The sequence below is a fragment of the Pistacia vera genome, unplaced genomic scaffold (assembly GCF_008641045.1).
Source record: "Pistacia vera cultivar Batoury unplaced genomic scaffold, PisVer_v2 Contig35, whole genome shotgun sequence".
In the NCBI taxonomy this organism is placed as follows: domain Eukaryota; kingdom Viridiplantae; phylum Streptophyta; class Magnoliopsida; order Sapindales; family Anacardiaceae; genus Pistacia; species Pistacia vera.
Genome location: NW_022196168.1, coordinates 1,562,226 through 1,584,817, shown reverse-complemented (window position 1 = coordinate 1,584,817; position 22,592 = coordinate 1,562,226). Strand labels below are relative to the sequence as shown.

Below are 22,592 nucleotides of genomic sequence, written 5' to 3'. Positions count from 1 at the left end.
TACTATATATGCCAATTTTGTCTTCTTTCATTACTCATCATTTAAAATATATATATATATATATATTGTTTCTAATATCAAATAGGTAAAGCCTCCATCATTTTCTACTAAAAAAATATGTTTCGGCGTATCATTTATATATACTTGTCATAATAATTTATTTTAAATAACAACCGACTACCCCTTTATTATAATCTAATCCGCCATTGAGAGTCCGCATTTAGGATTTTATTCTGGAAGGTGAACTCATTATTACCATCCGTTGGTATTTCAACCTTTTTTTTTTTTAAATAACTAGGGTTCGGTCTAATTTATGAGTATCTCAATTAATCTTTCGAGATCTTGAAATTATCAATCGGATAAGAGTTTTCGTGACTATTTAAAAGGATTCAAACTTAGGACCTCTTGAGTAATACACTTAAGAGTAACCATCATTGGGTGATCTGATGGTAAAAGAGTAAAAGGGGCTATTGAAGAGATTTATCAGGTCGTTTACTTCAGGGTCCTGAGAGATTTATTTGAGGTGCGCACAAGCTGGCCCATACACCCTCGGTCACAAAAAAAAAATACACTTTAGAGTTCCTCTCGAACCACTTAACCAGAGGTAGTTGTATTTCAACTTTCACCTCTTTACCTTCCTAATATTAAAGAATCTTATAATAAATAAATTTATGATGAAAATTCAATTGAGATTTTAAAACGATACACGTCAGCAATATCATAAAGGAAAAAACATGTGAGAGGAGCTCCTTAACATTTTGAAATTCAGTGATAGTTTGGGCTTATTCTTAGCCCAAAGAATAATCCTCCAATTGCCTAAATTTGGGCCTTAGGATTTGACCCATGACTATGAGACAAAACACATAAACCCGTTAAACCCTTGAAAAACCTCGCTCAACATCATTTGAACACAATCATGGTGAAGGCGTACCTAAGGTACGAACCGGCGGCTGCCTTTGGAGTGATAGTGTCCGTCGATTCAAACATCACATATGACAGCTCAGGCAAGCACTTGCTCGCTCCGGCTCTTGAGAAAGTCGGAGTTTGGCACGTCCGTCAAGGTGTCTGCACCAAATCCCTAGCCACTTCTACCTCCTCACGAGCCGGTCCCTCCCTCGCTGTCACCTCTCTAGCCTCTTCACCTTCTTCTCTGGTATGTATTTCTTACTTAGCTTATGTTTTGTTGCTTAGGAGACAAGAAAAGTCGATGATGAAAAAAGAAAAAAAATGAATAAATTTGATTTGTATTACTGGTGGACCCATCTATTTGGAAAGCAGACATAGAGGCTCTTTGTATTGGAGGTTTTTGATAAATTTCATGAAACTTGAGCAGGTGTGCGATGATTTTAGGAGAAAAAAAATGATTGTTTCCTTAACTTCGAGGAGGTTTCTGACGAATTTTGAAACTAGTGAATTGGGATTTATGTGGCCGAACTTCATGATATTTCAATTAAATTTCCCCAAAAAAAGGAACAAATAAACTTTAATGGAAGTTAGCCTTTTTTTTAGTCTTTCTACAAGTTTTAAAAAATTTGACGGTTGTAATTTTTGGAACATATCTTTTTTTTTAATTTCATTTTAATTCTTAAATTTGAAAAATTGTTCTTAATGTAGTTGGCAGGTGGGTATGCAGATGGTAGTATAAGAATTTGGGATAGTGACAAGGGAACCTGCGAGACCACATTGAATGGACATAAAGGGGCTGTCACAGCTTTACGGTATAACAAGCTTGGCTCTTTGCTTGCATCTGGAAGCAAAGATAATGATGTTATATTATGGGATGTGGTTGGTGAGACAGGTCTCTTTCGCCTTCGTGGGCATCGTGATCAGGTTTGTTATTTCAGCATTCTATCTATACCCCATATTTTGGATTGTTACTGAGTTTGTTTTTGTGTTGATATGGGTTCTTTATGTCTTCTAGGTGACGGACCTCCTTTTTTTGGATGCTGGTAAAAAGCTTGTTAGTTCTTCCAAGGATAAATTTTTAAGAGTGTGGGATCTAGAAACCCAGCATTGTATGCAAATAATTAGTGGTCATCATAGTGAAATATGGTCCATAGATGTTGATCCTGAGGAAAGATACCTGGTCAGTGGTTCAGCAGATGTGGAACTTAGATTTTATACTGTTAAGCATGACTTAATTTACGGGAAATCCATATCTGATTTCAAAGGAAATGAAAAATTGAACAATGCTGATACAGCCTCTCAAGATAAATGGAAAGTTTTGAAGCACTTTGGTGAAATTCAGCGACAAAACAAAGATCGGGTTGCAACTGTGAGATTCAGTAAGTCTGGAGATTTACTGGCATCTCAAGTGGCTGGGAAGACAGTTGAGATATTCCGTGTATTGGATGATGCTGAAGCAAAGCGTAAAGCAAAACGTAGGATTCATCGGAAGAAAGAAAAGAAATCTACAAAAGGGGCAGTTGAAATAACTGAAAATGGAGACACAAATCATGGAGTTCAAGAGGATGGGAATAACCTTGTGGTTACAGTTCCTGATGTTTTTAAACTGCTTCAAACGATTCGAGCTAGTAAAAAAATCTCTTCCATTTCCTTCTGTCCAATTAAACCAAAGAGCTCACTAGCTACTTTAGCATTGTCTTTGAACAATAATTTATTGGAATTTTATTCTATTGAGAGTTCTTCAAATGCAAAAACACTTGCTATTGAGCTACCGGGACACCGTTCTGATGTCAGAAGTCTTACACTTAGTTCTGACAACACTCTTTTGATGTCAACAAGTCACAATGCAGTGAAGATTTGGAATCCTAGTACTGGTTCTTGCCTGCGAACTATTGATTCTGGATATGGACTCTGTGGTCTGATTGTTCCTAATAACAAGTATGCATTTGTTGGAACTAAAAGTGGAACTATAGAAATCATTGACATTGGAAGTGGTACTTGCATTGAAGTAGTGGAGGCCCATGGGGGCTCCATTCAGTGGATTGCGTCCATTCCAAATGAAGATTGTTTTGTGACAGGAAGTGCAGATCATGATATTAAATTCTGGGAGTATCAATTCAAACAGAAACCTGGTCAGGTGTGATATATACCTTCTCCTGCGGTATTTTAATTTGCCAATTCTGTGTTCTGGGAACTAAAAGCAGAGCATAATACTGTGTGATGATAATGTATAGAGAACATTCATGTTCTATTTGGGTGCTTTTATTTAAGAGAGAGTATATTTGAAATATTTCCTTTGGTTAAGTGCGTGAGAAAAAAAGTTATATATGTGAGAGAGAGTTGATAAGTGAATTCAAATTTTATCTTCTCTTGATACTTGTGGATGTTTATGTTCTTTTACGAATAGGGGAGGACACATGACTTGGGACCTTATCATATGTTAGATGTAATTTTCATCTATGACATTTATAGTTTATGGGATGTGTACTGTTTGATTTGGATGAGTTTTGGCCTTATCCAAACTAAGCTAGAAAAGTTAGGTTCACTAAAATGTAATTCAACAAATCAATTTTGCAAGTCAATAAATATATTGACCCTAGAGATATAGATTGATACCTGTTTTTATTTTTTAACAAATTTATATATTTTTGTTCAATTTGCATTTTTTTGGTATGATAAAATTACACCTAGACCAACCTAAAATGAATTACGACTTGGGTTTATTCTACCTGTTAAAACCTGAATGGTTTCCTAAAACCCAACCCAAACCGCCCAGGTGGCTTGTTTTTCATTTTTTGTTTATCCTTTTTTTTTTTTTTTTTTTCGCACTTCTATAATATCTGCAGATAAATCAAAGCAGCTCATGCCTGAAACATTTGCTTGTAATATGATAGAGATTTGAGATTCTAGCATTTTTAGTATATGATATGTTAGAATGCTAAATTGATTCTGTTGGTTCACAGGACTCTAAGCCTCTCTTGTTGTCAAATCTAAGGACTACAAAGATGAATGATGATGTTCTAGCTGTTGCTGTTAGTCCTGATGCTAAGTATATTGCTGCTGCACTTTTGGACTGCACAGTGAAGGTTTATTGTTTTCTTTAATAGTGCCCAATTTGAATTTTTACTTTAGTTGTTTCTTTGGTTTGACTTGTGTATTGCTTTCAATATGTGGGATTATGGTAAGAATATCTAATTTATAATTTTTTGGTTTGAATCTTTAAAAAAATATGTTCTGTTTTCCATAGCTTCTTCTGTCTAACATAAGTCTTTTCTCATACAGGACTTGTAAATATGAATTAGGTTGTTTCATTGTAATAATCTTCCTATCTTTATGTTTGTTGTTAAGAGTATCTTCTCATTATGACTTCATTTTTCTCTTGTTACCATAAGCATGTTGCGTTGCTGATGCATTTACGTTCATTTTTCTTTCAGGTGTTTTTTATGGATTCACTCAAATTTTTCATTTCCTTATATGGTCATAAGTTGCCTGTCCTATGCATGGATATTTCATCAGATGGAGATCTGATTGTGACTGGCTCTGCAGACAAAAATTTGAAGATTTGGGGGTTGGATTTTGGTGACTGTCATAAATCCATTTTTGCTCATGCTGATAGGTGATGCATTTATATAAATGAATAATGAGATTAGGTTCTAGTATATTGAATTTGAATAGTGCCACAGTAGAACTTGGAGTAAATTTGTTTAAACAACCTATTTCTGTGGCAGTGTTATGGCGGTGCAATTTGTGCGCAATACCCATTACATGTTTAGTGTTGGGAAAGATCGCCTTGTCAAATACTGGGATGCTGATAAGTTTGAGTTGCTTTTAACTCTAGAAGGACATCATGCTGATGTTTGGTGTCTTGCGATCAGCAACCGTGGTGATTTTATTGTCACAGGATCTCATGACCGATCTATACGTCGTTGGGATCGTACAGAAGAGCCATTTTTCATTGAGGTACTTTCTTGTCTCTGAGTGTTACAGTGATAATGTGGTATTGAGAAAGTGATGCTGTTGTTCCTTTCTCCTGATTGCAATCATGTTAAGCTTTGGCTTTTTTATTTTTTCCATAATTTTTGCCTGAGTGGAGTCCTGAAAATGCAGGAAGAGAAAGAAAAGAGGCTGGAGGAAATGTTTGAGTCTGACCTTGACACTGCAATAGAAAACAGGTATGCACCCAAGGAAGAAATCCCAGAAGAGGGAGCAGTGGCCTTAGCTGGGAAGAAAACTCAAGAAACCCTTACAGCATCTGATTTGATTATTGAAGCTCTAGACATAGCAGAAGAAGAATTGGATCGTATTGCTCAACATGAGGTATAGTAACATTCCTTTTATCTAGCAACCATAGCACATCCTGATCTGATTTGTGCTTGCACTGTTTTCTCCTAAGTCTTATGAGGTACTAATGTTCCCTTATGAAAGAACCACTGCAACACTTATCAGAGAAGAAAGAGTTACTGTGCACTGTACTGCTTTTTACCCTCTTTGATGAAACTCCCTCTATCATAATGAAGAGAGGTAAGATAGGAGTTCATGAGCAGTTTCCCTCAGGTTGCACAGTCAAATAATTAGTTTTATCTTGTTTTTTTAAGACAAATTTTAAGTCTTGAGTGTCCTTGTTATTGCTCTTAAAAAAGCATTGTTTTCCATAAATATGTTAATCATTAGGATCAAATGCTCACAATTTTTGCTTTAAATTCTCTATGTTAATCTGCAATTACTAGTGCTTTTTGTTAAGTTTGTAGTTTTAAGAAACCTTATCCAGTCGTCTTCTTATTTCTTTTCTACGCGGTCTTACCCATAAGTTTTTGCTTTCTGCCTACTTTGTTGTCCTGTCTGTATCACATTTTTTACTTTTTCGAGTTCCAAAAACTGGTATCAGTTCTGTGATAATCTAGGACCTTGAGTCAAAAGGCTGTAAGATTCAATGATATGTCTCTATTAGAACTCAGTACTTTCAAGAAAGATCAGAGAAAAAATATATATATATAATGCAGATGAAGTGTATGGAAGTGGGCAGCGTGATGCCAATCTCGTATTCAAAATACTGTTGCTATAATAAAATATGGGCCGACTTTAACAGTAACTTATAACATTTTTATTGCATTTGATACTTTATTTTTGTGATTTTCAGGAAGAGAAAACCAGGGGAAATGTTGCTGAGTTTCAACCAGATATAAGAATGCTTGGGCTGTCTCCCTCAGATTATGTTCTCCGTACGCTCTCAAATGTTAACACTAATGATCTGGAGCAGACCTTGCTGGTAAGCAATAGCGCTTCATTCATTTCTTGCCATCCCGCTTAGTATTCTGTTCTCTGGATAAAAAGAAAGCAATATAAATGGGGGAACCAAATGTTATCAATTTCAGTGTGCTAAATTATTTACAATTTTGTGCTTGACGAAAATCTAGAGTACAATGCTTTTCGTAAATTGCTCTTGATGAGTATTCATGTAGTTGACTAGTAACCTTTTGTAGGTTAGTTTTATTATCAGCTTATTTAATACCTTGGGTCTGCATTTCCCATGTTTCAACTGAAGCTCTAGATTAAGTGCTCTGCATATGTAAGTTGCCCAAGTTAGGGTGCTTATCAAAATGTTGTATTTAGCTTATATCTCATCACTGTCACCACAATTAAATTTTTATTTTGTTGGAGTTTGGTATTTTTTTTTTCCCTCTCTACCTCAAAGATGCTCGTTTTTGGCTTACTCGGAATAAATAAATAAACTAGTAAGAAATCCAGTGCATCTATAATAGTCTCATACTATGTGGGTTCAGAAACCATTGCTAATCAGACAAAGGAGAAAAAGAAGAGGAAGAAAAATTGGACCTTTGCTTCTAAAAGTCAAAAAAGTTTTTGTCAGGCATGTAAAAAATTCACATATTTTCTCATTGGGTGAGTAAAAATAGTTTTTACAGTAGTTCTTGGATTGTTGAGGTAATCCATTTATCATTTTTACTGTTGATCAATTTCTAATTGAAAGTTTGATATTTATTTTCTGTTCAGGCGTTACCATTTGCAGATGCTCTGAAGCTTCTGTCTTACTTGAAGGATTGGGCTTCTAATCCTGATAAGGTTATTCTATTCGCACTTTGGAATATACAGAATTTTTGGCATTTGTAGTGTTACAATTGAATATACTGCCTTTTGTTATGTAAATTAAGTTATGGCCTGTCATATTTCTTTCCATTCTTAATTTTTTACCCCTGCATTCCATCCCACTCTTAGTTTGATCATTGACATGCTTGTGAATTTGGTTTGGGTACTGTATACAATTTTTCTATTGAAAAAAAAATGAAAAAACTGAAAATTTCTTGCTTACTGTGTCACATGGAAGTCAGATGATTTTTAATTTGGAAGGCCAAACTTTGTGGTAACTATTTTGGAAGTTTCCATTGGCAGCTTTCTGTCTCTGCTTTAGGTTTATGACCTATCTTCAAATTCCTTGCAAATTTCATTTTTATGGGTTTAATTATCTTGGTAAAATATAATTTGTAATACTGTTATAATTTATATGCAGGTTGAGCTTGTTTGCAGGGTTGCTACGGTGCTATTGCAAATACATCATAATCAGTTAATTACTACCCCAGCAGCCAGACCTGTGTTGACTGCTCTGAAAGACTTCCTATATGCAAGAGTCAAGGTAACAATGTGTTTTTCTTTTCTTATTTCTGTTTAGAATACGTTTGTGTAGGTGACTGGAAATACTGTAATATGTTAGCTGAGTATTCCAAAATCTGAACTTCTCCTGATTAAATTTGTTTCTCACTATTGCTCCCTTAATTGCACTATATTCTGAATTCTGGACGAAATATCTTTTTGTAGGATATGACAATGAAAACTGGTATTCAAAAAAAATAAAAAATAAAAAATAAATAAAAATAAAAAATGAAGATGATATGTTGCTTATCCAAGTGTGCTTGCATGTTTGCAAAAAATTATATATTGTTGATGTGGGTACAGTGGTTACATCTATCGATTCTTTTGTAATAATTAATATATATTTTTTTTTTTTTTACAAATAGGATAATTCCTTGTAATTTTGTCGTTGATTGAATGTTATTCCTTGTTACAAAGAATTTTGCTGCATGAAATTTTGTTGTGATGCCTGAGGAAATCACCTATTATTGTAATATCCATGATTGTGTTAAATTTGCTGTATCAATGGGTTTTTAATCAATTTGCTGAAATGATGGTGGCCCTTTAACGACACATCTTTTATCTTTTATTCAAGATTTCAATTAGTCAGGTTGTTTCATGATAAATAATACATATGAAAAATTTGAAGATCACTCAATGACTAAAGCGGCTGTGATCTTGTGTCAGGAACGGAAAGATACTATTGGTTTTAATCTTGCTGCAATGGATCATCTCAAGGTGGGTGGTTGATTTTATGGATAATTTTAGGAATTCTGATAAAAATAAGCCTGAGGTTTAAATTTTTATTTGTGATTTCAGCAATTGATGGCTTTGAGGTCAGACGCACTCTTCCAAGATGCAAAGGTGAAGTTACAAGAAATCCGATCATATCAATCAAAACGTTTAGAAGCAAGGGCAGACACAAAAGCCGAAAAACGAAAAAAGAAAAAACAGAAAAAGTCAAGTGAAATACATGCTTGGACATGATGCTGAGAAGTAAAATTTCGAAGGAATAGAATACTTACTGCTGCACAAGTTGAACATACATGATAAACTGCATTGGTTGGCTCAAGAAAAAGGGAGTCGGAAGAGCATGTCTAATTTATGGCAATTGATTATTTTCTTGTAGCTCAAAGCATGTAGAATGAGGGCTTTGCCTTTCTAAAGTTTTGTTTGTTGTAACATATGTCAATGATTTATAAGGTTGGTGAATTTGAGTTTTTCGGGAGTAGTTAGCAAAAGTGAAATAGACAAAAAGTGCACATCGGGTTGAGTCGGGTCTTCACAGTGATCGTGTTGGTATTGGGTTGTTTAGGTGCAAATCCAATTCTGTTGGGTGAGTAGAAAGTCCAAACAGCCCGACCCAACTCGTGGCTGTTATTTATTATTATTATTATTTTTTTTTTGAGTAAGTTAGGTTCATAATCTTCTCTCACAACCATTATGCGTAGCGTGTCATTAGTCAGTTTGTAAAATAAGTTTTGTTTGCTTGTATGAGTCTTATTATCTATTTACGAACTAACCAATGATGAGTTGTTATATTAGGGTTGTGATAAAAGATTGTGGATCCAGTATTTCTGTACTTTTTTTGAAAATTTTATAACGCAACTAAGAATTAGAATTAGGGATGGCAATCAAGGGTTTATAATGCAACTAAGTAGGGATGGCAATCAAGGGGGGTAGGGGTGGGGATCATCATCCCATCACCAAAAGAAAATTTGATCCCCATCCTCGAATTGGCCAAAACTGGGATGGGGAGCGATCCCCGAACGGGCAGGGAACCGTTCCCTGAATATTAAAAATAAAAAAATTATTTTCTTTTTATTTTAATATTTTATCATGATAAATTTGAAAGTGTATCTTATTGACTTATTCAATAATAAGCACCAATAATATTTTTATTAAATTATTCAACTTTAAATTACTAAAAATATAATATTAGAATGATAAATCTATAATCATAATTGAATAATTTCTATTAACATAATGTTAGAATAAAAAAATGTTATTGTATTGAAACTCTTAATTTTTTTTTTTTTTACCTTAAATTGTTATGTGGTAATAGAAATTGTTATATATTTTTAAGACAAAATTAAAATAATTTTTTTGATACTTAATTATTTTCATTCCCATCCTTGCCCCGACCCGTCTCCAAAACTTTGGTAGGGACTCGTGGGTACCTGTACACACAGGGAAACTTGCCATCCCTAATTAGAACTAACCCCCTCTCACCCTCAACGTCTAAACTCCAATTTTTCTTTTAACAATTGTCATTGATTCAGTTAATCAAAACTTTGAGGTTAAAACTTTAAACTATACTATACCTTTTGCCATCTCACTACCCCTCTTATGTTCGTCTTTTATCTTTGATGTAATATCTCACTAGGCAAGTATTCATTGAGTATCATATAGAAAGAATCTAGATAATTGCTAGCTTAAAAAAGAGTGTTTATCTATAATTTTTATCTTTAATCCAGTTATAACATACTATTATACAATGATTATTTCTCACATATATAAATCCACATTAATTCCTTCATTGAGACAGTGTGAGTAATCATCTTGCCAGCTTGACGTCTCCCAACCACTATAATCTAATACCTGCAAAATAAAGAAAGCAACGGGGTGAGTTATAAATGCTCAGTAAGTAAACCAAATCTAACTATGCTCTAACTCCAGTGTCCCTGTTTTCGCTGTACTGCTTCTAAATTTCTGCTTGCTTTCTTTCTTTATTCCCAGGCGTACTACTTAGCAGCCTTATATTTTTCTCAAATCTTTCTAAATCCTTCTAGTGATGTGCTATTATTTATCATTTTATTTCTCTTCTCTACTAGATTATAACTTTCTGTTTCTTTCTCTACTCAACAAATCGTTAAGTTTCCTTGCTATTTGTCATGTTTCTAATTTCTGTTCTTTTCTAGCATGAATCTAATTTCTGTTATTTTCTTGTATATCTTTAATTTCTTTTCTATTCTCGTAGGCTTCTATTTTTTTCTTCTTCTCTATTCTCACGAGCTTCTATTTTCTTTTTTTAGCTATTCTCATGGGCTTCTATTTTCTTTTCTTCTTTATTCTCACGGGCTTCTATTTTCTTTTCTTGATTAGTCAGACATGCAATAATAAAATAAACTCTTTAATCCATGCATAAATGCATAAGATGCAATGCACATAAAATGTCTAATGCATATGCAAATGATCATGTTTGTATTCTTTTTAAAAATTCTTTTCTAATTCTTTTTGAAAATTCTTTTCTAATTCTTTCTGAAATTCTTTTCATTTTTTCTCTGAAATTCTTTCTGTTTTCTATTTCTTATTCTATTTTTCTTTCTTTTTGTTTTCTGTTTCTTATTCTATTTTTCTTTCTTTCTTTCTGTTTTCTGTTTCTTATTCTATTTTTCTTTTTTTCTAAAACTCATTCTGTTTTCTGTTTCTTATTCTATTTTTCTTTCTTTTTGAAACTCTTTCTGTTTTCTGTTTTGGTTTGCCGATCGGACTACGCTGAGACATGGATTTGGAACATTGGCCGTGTAAGCATATTCTGAAATTCTTTCTGGGTATAGTCCTCATCCACATGCACTTCTAGTGGACTGTACAATTATGTTTTCTATTCTGAGGCTGCTCATTGATGGCGGCGTGCATGTGGGAAACTTTTGCATCTCTGTTGCCACTAGCTAACATAGCAAATGCTCACAGGTTCCCCATCGCAACAGCCCTCTGAAAACATGCTCTGTAAATCTGCAAAATAACTAGCTAGACATTTTCCAATAATTTTAAAATTTCTGAAATATATGCCATGCTATGTCATGCATTTATATGCTGTGTATGCATGATCCCAAAATACGTGTCTGACTCTGGCATGTATTCTATTAATTCTAAGGCTTTTATTTCTATACTTTTCTGGAAAGCCCAAAGTTCTATTCTAGTAACACGCTTAACTTAAACATTTTCTATTTCATTCTTTATTTCTGAATTCTATGCATCGTGTGTACGTACGCGATTCTATAATTTCTACATAATTCTGTAATTCTTCAATTCTATCATGCTATGTAAAATGTACACGTACACAATTACATTATCTCTCACAAATTCTACTCTCTAATATTTTCTAATGTAACAAACATGTCTTGTACAAATTTCTAAATACAAATCTTAATGCCATAAATTTTCATTCTCTTAACATGACCATCAACATTGTTATACATGCCGTTCTTTCTTCTTTTCTTTTGGCTACATTCTAAACATTAATCTATATTGCCATATCAACCATTGTAAATTCAATCTAACATATGGCACAACATATATACTTTGGCTAAATTCTAACTTCTTTTTAACATTCTTAACTGAACTCTTGGCCAATACAACATAGTCTCAAGATCTTCTAGCACAATTCCATAGCTTGTAATATATAATAAGGCATGAAAACTGTACTCATACCAATCAATTTCTAAAATGGTCATGTATTTAATACATAAACTAAACTTCTATTTCTTTGATGTTTCTTTGTTATTTATACTTGTGAAAGCTTTTCTATTCTTTATACAATAAAATCACTTATTACATATTGTTTATAGCTAATCTCAAAACAAGAAACAACAATATACTCATTTGGCCAAGCCATTCTTTGAATGATCTTTCTAATTTCAAGCATACAAGCTTGACAATTTATTGTGGCATATTGTAATATTATAATATAATCACCCATCTTATTCTATCATCAATACTACACTATTGCAACAATTTAATATGCAATTCTGGCCATCACTTTTCTAAAGTCATAAGTTTCAAAACTCATAATTCAATGACTAAATACAATATGCCATTCAAACTAATGCTAAAAGTTCAAGCAGCTTGAACTATGCACTAAAAGCCATTCATTTCATTGAACTAACATGACCAAGTGATATTCTAAATTTTGCCATAACAAAATGCACTCTTGAATACTAAAACTTACACTTGGTTAAGCCTAACATAACCTTTCAACTCCAATTCTTTCATTTCTCAAACAATTTCTTCAATAAGAGTTAACAAACTCATGCATGCATTTTTCTTTGAATTTTCATCAAACAATTCACATGCACATGCAAATACTTGGTTGGCCACACTTCCACATCTCTCCAAATCCACCAAAATTGGAGCAAAAACTCACCAAACTTAACTTCAAATTTGGCCGGATTCAACACTTCCAAATTCCAACATCAACTCGTCAAAATTTCATCCAAAGTTCAACCAAAACATCACATCTACATAACTACTCATCTTGGCTAAAATTCTACACATTATTCTCCATCAAACAAACATCTAAACAGCCAATACTTCTTATCATACATCATACACAAACACCCAAGAATCAACTTACACATATACTACTCAAATTAAAGCTTAGATTGGGTTTACTTACCTTTTTCTTGCAAGAATCCTTTTCTTTGCTTCCTTTGCTCACTTTATCCATTAATTCATGCTTAGAAAGCCACAAAATGAACATATATTCACTTAGGCATGAATTCTCATGTAATTCTCTTGGAAGACTTTGAAGAAATTGAGGAGAAATGGGGGAAGAAGGTGGCGTGCTCAAGGGATGAGAATGGCTAGGGTTTTGTCAATTGAAGCCTTATATATATATACACGTGTATTTTCCATAATCTTTCTACCACTCTATTCTCATGGCTAGCACACTTAATACATTCTATTTATCATACTCACTTTTCACTTGAGCACGTGATTCTATGTGAAATGACTATTTTGCCCCTATTGAAACTTTTATGGAATTCCTCCATAAATCTAGTTAAATATATTCACTATGACTATAAAATAATCCCTATCATATTTCTGAATGTGGGTATTACATTTGACTCCACTTGCAAAGTCAACTCATCTAATAGTTCAAAACACTCAAATCAATCAGTAAAAAATGTTGGATTTTTATATACTTTACTATTCAAATTGTTGTGCTTTTAAAATGTTATCTATTGTTGATACAAAATTATGCACCAACCAGCGAGATCCGATCGACCTTGTCAGGATCGGAACTGATGTGTGCGTGATTACAAGTAATCGGCAATGAGTGAATGATAATGCCAGAAAGTAAATGACAAAGAGAAATTTTAAAGTAGTTCAGCGAAGTTAAACTGCCTACGTCCACTGTGTTTTTTGTATATGTTGTGAGAGTTTACCATGTAGTTTTTATCCAGAATTTGTATCCCCCTCCTCATTGTTTTAGGGGGTTTATATGCAAGATTTACATAAAGAAAAGAGCAAAATTAAGGGGATTACAAATTATTTGAATCACAATTTCGATATCCTTGCAATTGAGCGCTATGATCACGCAACGATAACAGTTGATTCAGTTATTCCCGCGATATCCAAGATCTGAAGTAATCTGGGGATTGATTGATTGATTGATTCCTCGGATTGTCTACGACTAGCTTGTGCTAGGTCGAGCTACGACTCGACGAGCTTATGCTATGTCAATCAATCATAGTTGCCAAGATCATTCTAGGTCGAGCTATATCCTCGTGTTGGCCCGAGCTTGGCGGAAAAACCACACAACATCTACCCCTAGTGTTCGATGCTCATTTCGGGCTTCGAAGACTATTGCTCGATCTGACGCCAAGCTCGGCTTCAACAGTGAGTCTCTGAGTGCATGCTCGATCGAGCTTCCACAACCGACCTTACGTTTGGTCGACGTTCTACACACTAGGACAGTATTACCCGTGCCACCTATCAAACTCAAAGACAAAAAGTCAGGGTATAAATGTAATTTCCATGTGGTAGTGTCGTATTAATTGCGGCATCCTTTGTTAGTTACGTTTCGTCGCGCGTGGACGATAACAACTGTTCACGTGCAAAGTTGAGGCGTCGTGCGACGATGATTATCATTTCTGACAGTTTGTCGCACCTCGTGGATGGTCGACACGTGGCCACGTCCAAGGGCTGAGATCGCTCAACGAATTAAGGGATAGGATCAGTTGCGAGTAGATGGTCGAGATTGAACTCCGCCCTTTTGTCTTCCATGCAAAATTCACTATAAAAGGTGGTGAATATTTAGAGCAGCCATTCTGAAAGTTCTTCCACCCTTTTGCTTTTCTTTGTCGTTGCTCTTATGTCATCGCGATGGTCTTTCTTACGAGTTCTCAACGCTCTTCTTTATTACGATAAGACTTTTTTCTCTTCCTTGCTCATTTTTCTGACTTTTGTACTAAAGGGTGGTTGTTGTAGTGGCCACATTGGATGTTTTAAGATTTTAGTGGGGTTTTTGGGGTGATTTTCCAGTGGTCTCGAGTTTTAAAAGGGTTTAATCGTAGTGGCCGCGGGTGTCTTGGGTAGGTCGCGTGACTTCGTTGTGTTGCGCGAGCTATTTTGGGTGATTGAGATAGAAGCGAATGTGGAATGGTCGCCGAGTTGTTCAAGCTCTAACACATGTTCACTTCTTTTTTCAGGTACCTAGAGTCGAGTTATAACCATGTCCTCGTCTAGCAGTCATGATAGACCGAATGTTCGATTCACCAGTTGGCTCGACAGCACTAGGGGATGTGTCCCTTGGGATATCCGAAGAGTTTGTCGCTAGAAGCTCGGACCTCGACGCTGCGTGCTTGTCCAACTGTGCTTCGATCCAACTGGCTCAATCTTCGCCGTCTCCAGCTCACAGGCTACGAAAAAAAGCCACAATCCTCGATCACCCTTGGGGATCTTGAATGCATCAGGGCAACTTATGCGTTGCAACTAAACCTGATGGCCCCGGGAGAACGCTCTCGAAAAAACCCTCCAGCCAGATGGGTGGCAATTTCTGAGACTCTCCTCAGGTGCGGTGTAATACCCAAGATGTCAAAAGTATGTTTCTAACTCAAAATAGTCATTTAGATGTTAATTTTATGTTAAAAAGCATAAAATCTAACTAAGGGAAAAATAGTCGATTCATTTGGAATGGTATGAATCAATTATTCACAGAAAGGCATTAGGAGCAAAATAGTCATTTTGCCCATGGATAAGCATTGAAAAAGTCAAGGATGAGTAGGCTTAATTGCATTTAATGGCATTAATTAAGTAATAATTATGTTTAGTGCGAAATGACCAAAATGCCCTTATATGAAGAATTAAGGACTTAGGAGTTATACAATTAAAATAATTGGGCCAATAGCATAGTTTTGGAAAATTAATGAAATATTTTCCTATAAATGAGATGAAATTCGTTCAAGCCAAGGGAGAGAGCATTTCTTCAACATTTCTTCCATTTTCTCTCAAATCTTCCATGAAACAAGCTTTCTTTTTCTAAGTTTTAAAGGAGTTTTGCATAATTTTTCAAGGAGAACAAGATAGGAGCCTTGGATCTTCAAGTTGAAGGGTTTAAGGTAAGGATTAAAAACTCTAGTTTTGATGTGATTTGAAGATTTGAAGTAGATGTTGAGGTATAATGTTATATATGTAGGATTAAGGTGTAAAAGAAGACAAAGGCAAAGGATGTATTGGAGGAATTCTTTAAAAAGGTAAGGAAGAACCTCCCATGACTTTAGGGATTATGCAAGGGTTTGTAGATTTTTATGAAACCTTAAATTAGGGCTTTAAGGCATAGAATTAGTTGATAGCAAGTGTAGTTGAACTCATTTATTCTACTTATTGCCTTGAATTCATTATTCATGAAGTTATTGCTATTTATGTTTTATAAGTTGTTATGTTATTGAAGAAAATGAAGTGTGGATGCTGATTGTGGCAAAACTTGTAGTATTGAAGGCCACATGGTGTTGAATGGTTGCTATTAGAAATGTTGAAGTGTTGTTTGCATTAGCTTACAATGTTATAACAATAATGGATGATTATGGGAATGAGATTTTACACTTCCTTTAAGATGTTAAAGACTATTAAGGGGAGGTTTATTTTATCCATAAGTTGACATATTGGTTAATTGTCAATAGGAATTGATGTGGCATAGTTAATATGAAAAATTCGGATTTGGTAAGCTTAGGGGTTATGTTAAACATGCTTCAGTATTTCGACCATAACTTGAGTTATAAAAATTGAAATGAGACGATTCTTAAAGCATTAGAAATTTAAGACATAGACCTATAACTTTTATGTTTATGCCAGGAGCCAATTCAGTTGAGAAATGGATGGAAAATGGCTTGAAGTATAAACTTTTGGTTATTAAAGTTTAAGATTTAACATGATCAATTCCTATGATTATGAATTGATTATTAATGTATTATTGTAATTATGACATGTACTAATGTTTACCCATTAGTTAGATGATCTTTGAAAGATATACATGGTCATAATGTCAATGCATGATTAATGTTATGAAATGGCATTAAGATGCAATGTAATACATGTTTTAAGATCATGTATGTGAGTAAGAGGTAATATAAATGGATTGATAATCCATAGATGAATTAAAAGTATTAAGCTCACCAAAATATGTATTTACATGCCATAAGATGTTAGAGATGCATATAGACATGATGGGAAATGCGTAAGCATATCCTCGTATATCGGTTGAGGAAAGATGAATATATACTTTAGATGTTAAATAATGCGTAAGCACGCCTCCCGATAATATGAGCTCTAGATGAATTTGAGGCTAGATGATATGAAGTGCTTAAGATGCTAAAAAAAGTCTGATTTTCTACACGTAAAATGCCTCATATGCATTTAGTTGCACTACATGAGTTATGATGTTATTTACATCATGAGATGATTTATACTCATGTTAGATAATATTTAGATATTATATCATGACTGTGTACTATGTTTACATACTTATTTGTATGTGTATGCATTGATGTTTATATAGCCATGGGATAAAATGATGAAAGATATATGAAATAGAAAGGAAAAAAAAAAAAAGGGAAGTATCCCTAAATGTAAAAGATAAGTGGTGTGTTAACAAATATGTTTAAATGAGGGTCAAATAGCACATTTAGAATGCAATGGATCATTCCTTACTGAGCGATTAGCACTCACCCTTTCATTGTTGATTGCTTTGCAAGTAGATCAGAAGCGAAGGATGTTAGAGACAACGGGGCTACATGTGAGGGGAGATGATTTATTGTCATCTTGATGTTTTTATCTTGATGTAAATAATGTAAATAATAAATGTTTGTGAAACACATTTGGAAGCTTCCACCTTATAAATATGTTTTGATTGTGTAATGTCTGAATAAATTCTTAAAGTTTTTGAAATTATAAGTTTGAATCCTGTGTGACATCTTATATGCATGTTTTGGATATTATTATTATTATCCTTACCCAGTTTTTTTTTTCTAAATACAACTCGTTCTCCAGACATGTATCCCCGGGATTCTCATTGAGGGATATTCAGAGGATACCTGACTGGAGGGGGGTTTTACATGCAGGGTATCCATTCCCCAGCACCCTTTCATCGATAAAGTGTTGAGGCAATTCGACATTGCTCTTCTCCAACTAACGGCCAACTCTTACTTGATCATTACAGGGGTATACATCATGTACATGATCGCTGAGCTAGGCAAGCCGTCCGTTGAAGAGTCTGTCCACTTGTACAGGCTCAAAAAGGGGCAAGGCCAGACGTACTATCTTTCCAAGGTGAGGAAAGTGCGTTTCAACAGGCTAGTCAATATCCCGAAAAAGGTCCCACATTGGGACTCCTAATTCTTCTTCTATGAAGTTGGGACGAGCGGTGTCTTCGCTCCGGAAGCAGGTAAGGCTTTGGTCGCTCAAGTATGCAAGTTTTGAGCTTTGCTCCATTATCTAACTAAATTACTTTTTATTGCAGTTAACGTCGAGTAGAACTATCTCCAAGCGGCGAGCTTACAAATGTTACAACGTTTCAGTGATCTTCTTGACAATTCGCGCAACGTCCACGAGCTTCTTATGCTTCCTCACCTAAAGGCGTACAACTTTTGTAAAGACGAGGCCAGATTCTTAGCGCTTTTGGAAAAAAGGTAAGTTGTTGCTTGCTTGTGTTTGATTTCCCACGCAAATTGATTGCTAACTCGTTTCCTTTTTTCCTTGCAGAAATGTGGGTCAAAAAACCCAAAAGCTTTAAAAAGAAAATGGTGATCGTCCAGAAGACGTCGGCTGTTTCGGTGATGAAAGAGCCCATGGATGTTATCGGCACGAAGCGCATCGGAGGCGAGCTTGTGGAGGGCCCAAGCGCAAAGAAATTCGTGACCGCCTCTAAGGCGGTTGGTGAGAAGAGTGCCACCAAGCCCCCTAAGAGGCCAGTGAAGAAGATATCCGAGCCAACTGTAGGCTCGGGAAAAGGTAAAGCACCCGAGTAGCACGATGGCTTGGGGAAGAAGAAAAGCGCGGCATGAGGGCTCAGGCAAAGAGGTCGCCACGCATGCTGGCGACCTTCAGAAAAGCGCGGCCAAGAAGAAACCCCCCCCTGCGGGTGCAACAACTGCTCTAAGGGGGAGTAGACCTGACTCTTCCAAGCCAAAGGATGGGGAGACGAGTGAAGCGACCAAGGCTAAACTTGAAGATCTGATCGACCAACTCCCTGACCATATCAGTGTTGGAACCGCGGTAGCCAAGGATTGCGTTACCCTGCGAACATTTGCAGCCGTCAAGGACTCGACTCCCTCCTAGATATTGGCCTTAACCTGTAGCTACGTGACTAAGGTACTGGTAGCTCGTTTCCTTTTTTTTTTTTAATGCTATTTTTGTTTCTTGCTCACTTCTCACCTTTTTGTTTTTAGGTTGCCATGGCGAACCGACTCCTGTATGAAGAATACGGCCAAACCTTGGAGGGAACTCACAAGGGATGGATGCTTGCAGAGACGGTAAAGGAGGATGCCTTGGCCAGGGCTGATGTTGCTAAGAAGGAGAGTGAGGCTAGGCAAGCCGAGCTTGAGCACCTTAAGGAGGAAGTTGCAGCCTTTAGGGTCAAGGAAAAGGAGTTCCTTGACAAACTCAAGGTGAGAGAGGTTGCTCGGAGTAAGGCTGAAGCTAAGGCAGCGGAGGCCGAACAAAGTTTGGCTCAACAGTGAGGAGCCAACAACAAGCTAAACTCTGAGCTTTCTTCGGCCTAGAAAGTAGTAGAGAGCTGGGAGGCCAAATTCAAGCAGGCTTTGCTCGACCTACCGTTTCCTCAACCTTACCTAGGAAATTGTAGGTCGGCAAAATGTTGAAGTTAAGATCGAGCAACTTAGGCTTAGGATTGAGAATCTAAACGAAACCGTCAGTACCTAATCTTGGGAGACGTCAGTATTCCTCGTGCAAAAATTATGGGAGGCTCATCCGTCGATTGACTGTTCTTTCCTTCCGCGAGCTTATCAGAAAAAGGTCGAAAGGATGAAGGTTGAGGCTTAGGGGATGACCTACGTATACTTGGACGACTCTGGGAATGTCAGCGAGGGCCAGGAAGAGGTCGAAAAGGTTGGGCCCAAGCTGGAGGTCGAAGACCCAGTTCCTCTAACCATAGTCCTCCCGGGCGAGGTTCCCGAACACAAGGTTGAAGACGAACGCCCTGCTCCCCCATCATCCTGAAGAATCTTAGTCTTTTTTGTTTGTTTTTTTTTTATATTGCCCGAATGTAATTAAACTTTTAGTTAATGAAAGAACATTTTTCAACGTTTCTCTTTCGAGCAATGATTGTTTCATTTCTGCGGAGTCATTTAATTTGTCGTAATTGGACTTTGGGACTCGAATTTTGCTCCAAGTCATGCGTAGTTCTCTTCTTTATGAGCTTTTCAGATTTTTTGTGAAAAAATCTTTATGTGACGTTTGGCATCGATTTTAGACTCGTCGTCCTTTTTGGGCTTTCGTCACCGGCTTAAGGCCGGTTTTTTTCCGACGTGCTATTTCTTGGATTTTTCCAAGTTTAACTTCGTCGACCTGGGATTTTCAATCCCGATATGTGAGGAAATCTGATGCGATGATAAACTTCGATTTTAGACTTTATTGTCCCTTTCGAGTTCTTTGGTCGCTGGCTTAGAGCCGATTTCCTCTGACGTGTTTTTTTCTTGATTTTAAAACTCAAGTTTAACTTCGTCGATTTAGAATGTTTTATCCTCAAAGAGTTGGATTTTGGCATGACTTTTTCAAGGTAAGTTGCCTTTCCTAGACTCTTGACTCCAAGTTTTCTTTTGGAATTCTATTGCTTAGGTCGTGATTTATTGATTGGTAGTTAATTGTCGACGAACTAAAAAATGTAAATTATGAACAAAGCAAGTACTGAATAATACCTCTCTTATTGATCAAGTGTTTCGGCCGTAAATAGCCTTACAACAAATGCAGTTCATAGAAATAAATAGAATCCAAGCTGCTTATTGGTAATATCTTAACAAGTGCTCAGCATTCCAAGCTCGTATTATTGCTTCGTCGTTGAGGCGTTCCAGGCGGAAAGATCTTGGTGCGAGCTTTTTGGAGATCCTGAAGGGACCTTCCCACCTATGTTCAAGTGCCCCAAGTTCGGGTTTTGGGTACTCTGGATGACCTTCTTAAGAACTAGATCGCCTATTTCAAAATCTTTGTTTCTGACTTTGGTATTGAAATACTGCTTAGCCCATTGTTGATAAGAGGCGAGGCGAGCCTTAACTGAGATTTGACCCGTTGTTCTTCGATCAGGTCTAACCTCAGGCAAAGTAGGCCTTCGTTGGCTTCTTCTTCAAAGATTTCTCTTCGGAATGAACTGATTCCTACTTTGACCGGGACTATACTTCACATCCATAAGACAAAGAAAATGGGGTCTCGCCCGTCGAGTTCTTGACAGTCGTTTTATAAGACTATAGAGCTTCCGATAACTCGTCAGCCCACCTCCCTTTAAGGTCGTCGAGCTTTTTTTTTTATGGTGTGCTTGATTAGTTTGTTCAAAGCTTCTACTTGTCTATTGGCTTGAGGTCGGTAGATGGTTGTGAAACTTTTTTTTATGTTGAGCCACTTGCAGAAGGTTCTGAAATCTTTGCTGTCAAACTGTTTCCCATTGTCGGTTATTATGGTGTGGGGAATTCCAAACCGATAAATGATGCTCTTATAGACAAAATCTTTCAGCCTGTTTGATTTTATCGTCACCAATGGCTCGGCTTCCGCCCACTTGGTAACGTAATCTATAGCAACAACCGTGAACTTAACGCCCCCTTTTCCCTATGGCAATGGGCCAATAAGGTCAATACCCCAAATCGTGAATGGCCAATGGCTTGTCAAAGTGGTCAATTCTTGCGGGGGAGCTTGCAGAATGTCTACAAATCTCTGGCATCTGCCACATCTACGGACGTAGTCTACCGCATCATCATAAACCGTTAGCCAATAGTATCCTTGGCAGAGCAACTTGTAAGCTAGATATCTGCCCCCTACATGGTTTTCGCAAATGCCCTCATGTATCTCTCCTAGAACAAAATTTGCATCTTCGTGGTCAATACACCACAACAGTGGTACATTGAAGCCTCACTTGTATAGTTTATCATTGATGAGTGTGTACCGAACTACTTTTGTGTGGAGTGTTCTAGCTTCGGTTCTGTCCTCTGGCAATGTGCCGTCTTTCAAGTAGGTGATGATTGCATCCATCCAACTATACCTTTAACTTGTGGCTAACACTGGATCTTGTGAAGCAGAGATGCTTGGTTTTGGGAGGAATTTAACCGGGATTGAATCGACCTTCTTATTATTCATTGCAGAGGTCAGGCGAGCTAGTGTATCTGCTTGCGAGTTTCTGTCCCTTGGGATCTGGTGGATAGGAGTTTAGTCTCCACTTGTTGGAGGTAAGATGCCATCCTGTCTTTCTTTGCCTGGTATTCCCCAATAACTTGATGGACTATGAGCTGTGAGTCACTATAGATCTTAATGGACTCTGCCCCCATTTCTCTAGCGAGACAAAGACCTGCGAGCAATAGCTCATATTCAGCTTCGTTATTTGAGGCGTTGAACCCGAACCTTATCGCGGCTCTGATTGGATCTCCCTCTGGACTTTCGAGCAAGAGGCCTGCTCCTGCTCCCTTCTCATTCGAGGAGCCATCTATATACAGAGTCCATAGCCATAAGTCGTCACTCTTTAGTTTCTGTTGCTCGATCTCTTCCGAGGTATCTATCTTTGGCGAGCTTGGCTCGGTGTCTAGCTGATAAGAGAACTCAGATAT

At 36.5% G+C, this 22,592-nt stretch overlaps 1 protein-coding gene across 1 annotated transcript; it reads left to right on the top strand.

Annotated features, from left to right (window-relative positions):
* Positions 1 to 901: 901 nt before the first annotated feature.
* Positions 902 to 8,722, top strand: LOC116139324 (WD repeat-containing protein 3). Its single transcript, XM_031425003.1, has 12 exons — positions 902 to 1,153; positions 1,615 to 1,830; positions 1,922 to 3,043; positions 3,870 to 3,992; positions 4,341 to 4,522; positions 4,635 to 4,866; positions 5,014 to 5,223; positions 6,044 to 6,172; positions 6,916 to 6,984; positions 7,430 to 7,552; positions 8,236 to 8,286; positions 8,368 to 8,722. Exons 1-12 carry the CDS (start codon positions 917 to 919, stop codon positions 8,533 to 8,535), a joined length of 2,862 nt encoding a protein of 953 aa, XP_031280863.1. The 5' UTR covers positions 902 to 916; the 3' UTR covers positions 8,536 to 8,722.
* Positions 8,723 to 22,592: the final 13,870 nt, after the last annotated feature.

Excerpts from the sequence above, each read along its gene's own strand:
- LOC116139324 (XM_031425003.1), top strand. The coding sequence starts at position 917 with ATGGTGAAGGCGTACCTAAGGTACGAACCGGCGGCTGCCTTTGGAGTG. Across the intron at positions 1,154-1,614 it reads CCTCTTCACCTTCTTCTCTG|TTGGCAGGTGGGTATGCAGA; the intron begins GTATGTATTTCT and ends TTCTTAATGTAG. Across the intron at positions 4,867-5,013 it reads AAGAGCCATTTTTCATTGAG|GAAGAGAAAGAAAAGAGGCT; the intron begins GTACTTTCTTGT and ends CTGAAAATGCAG.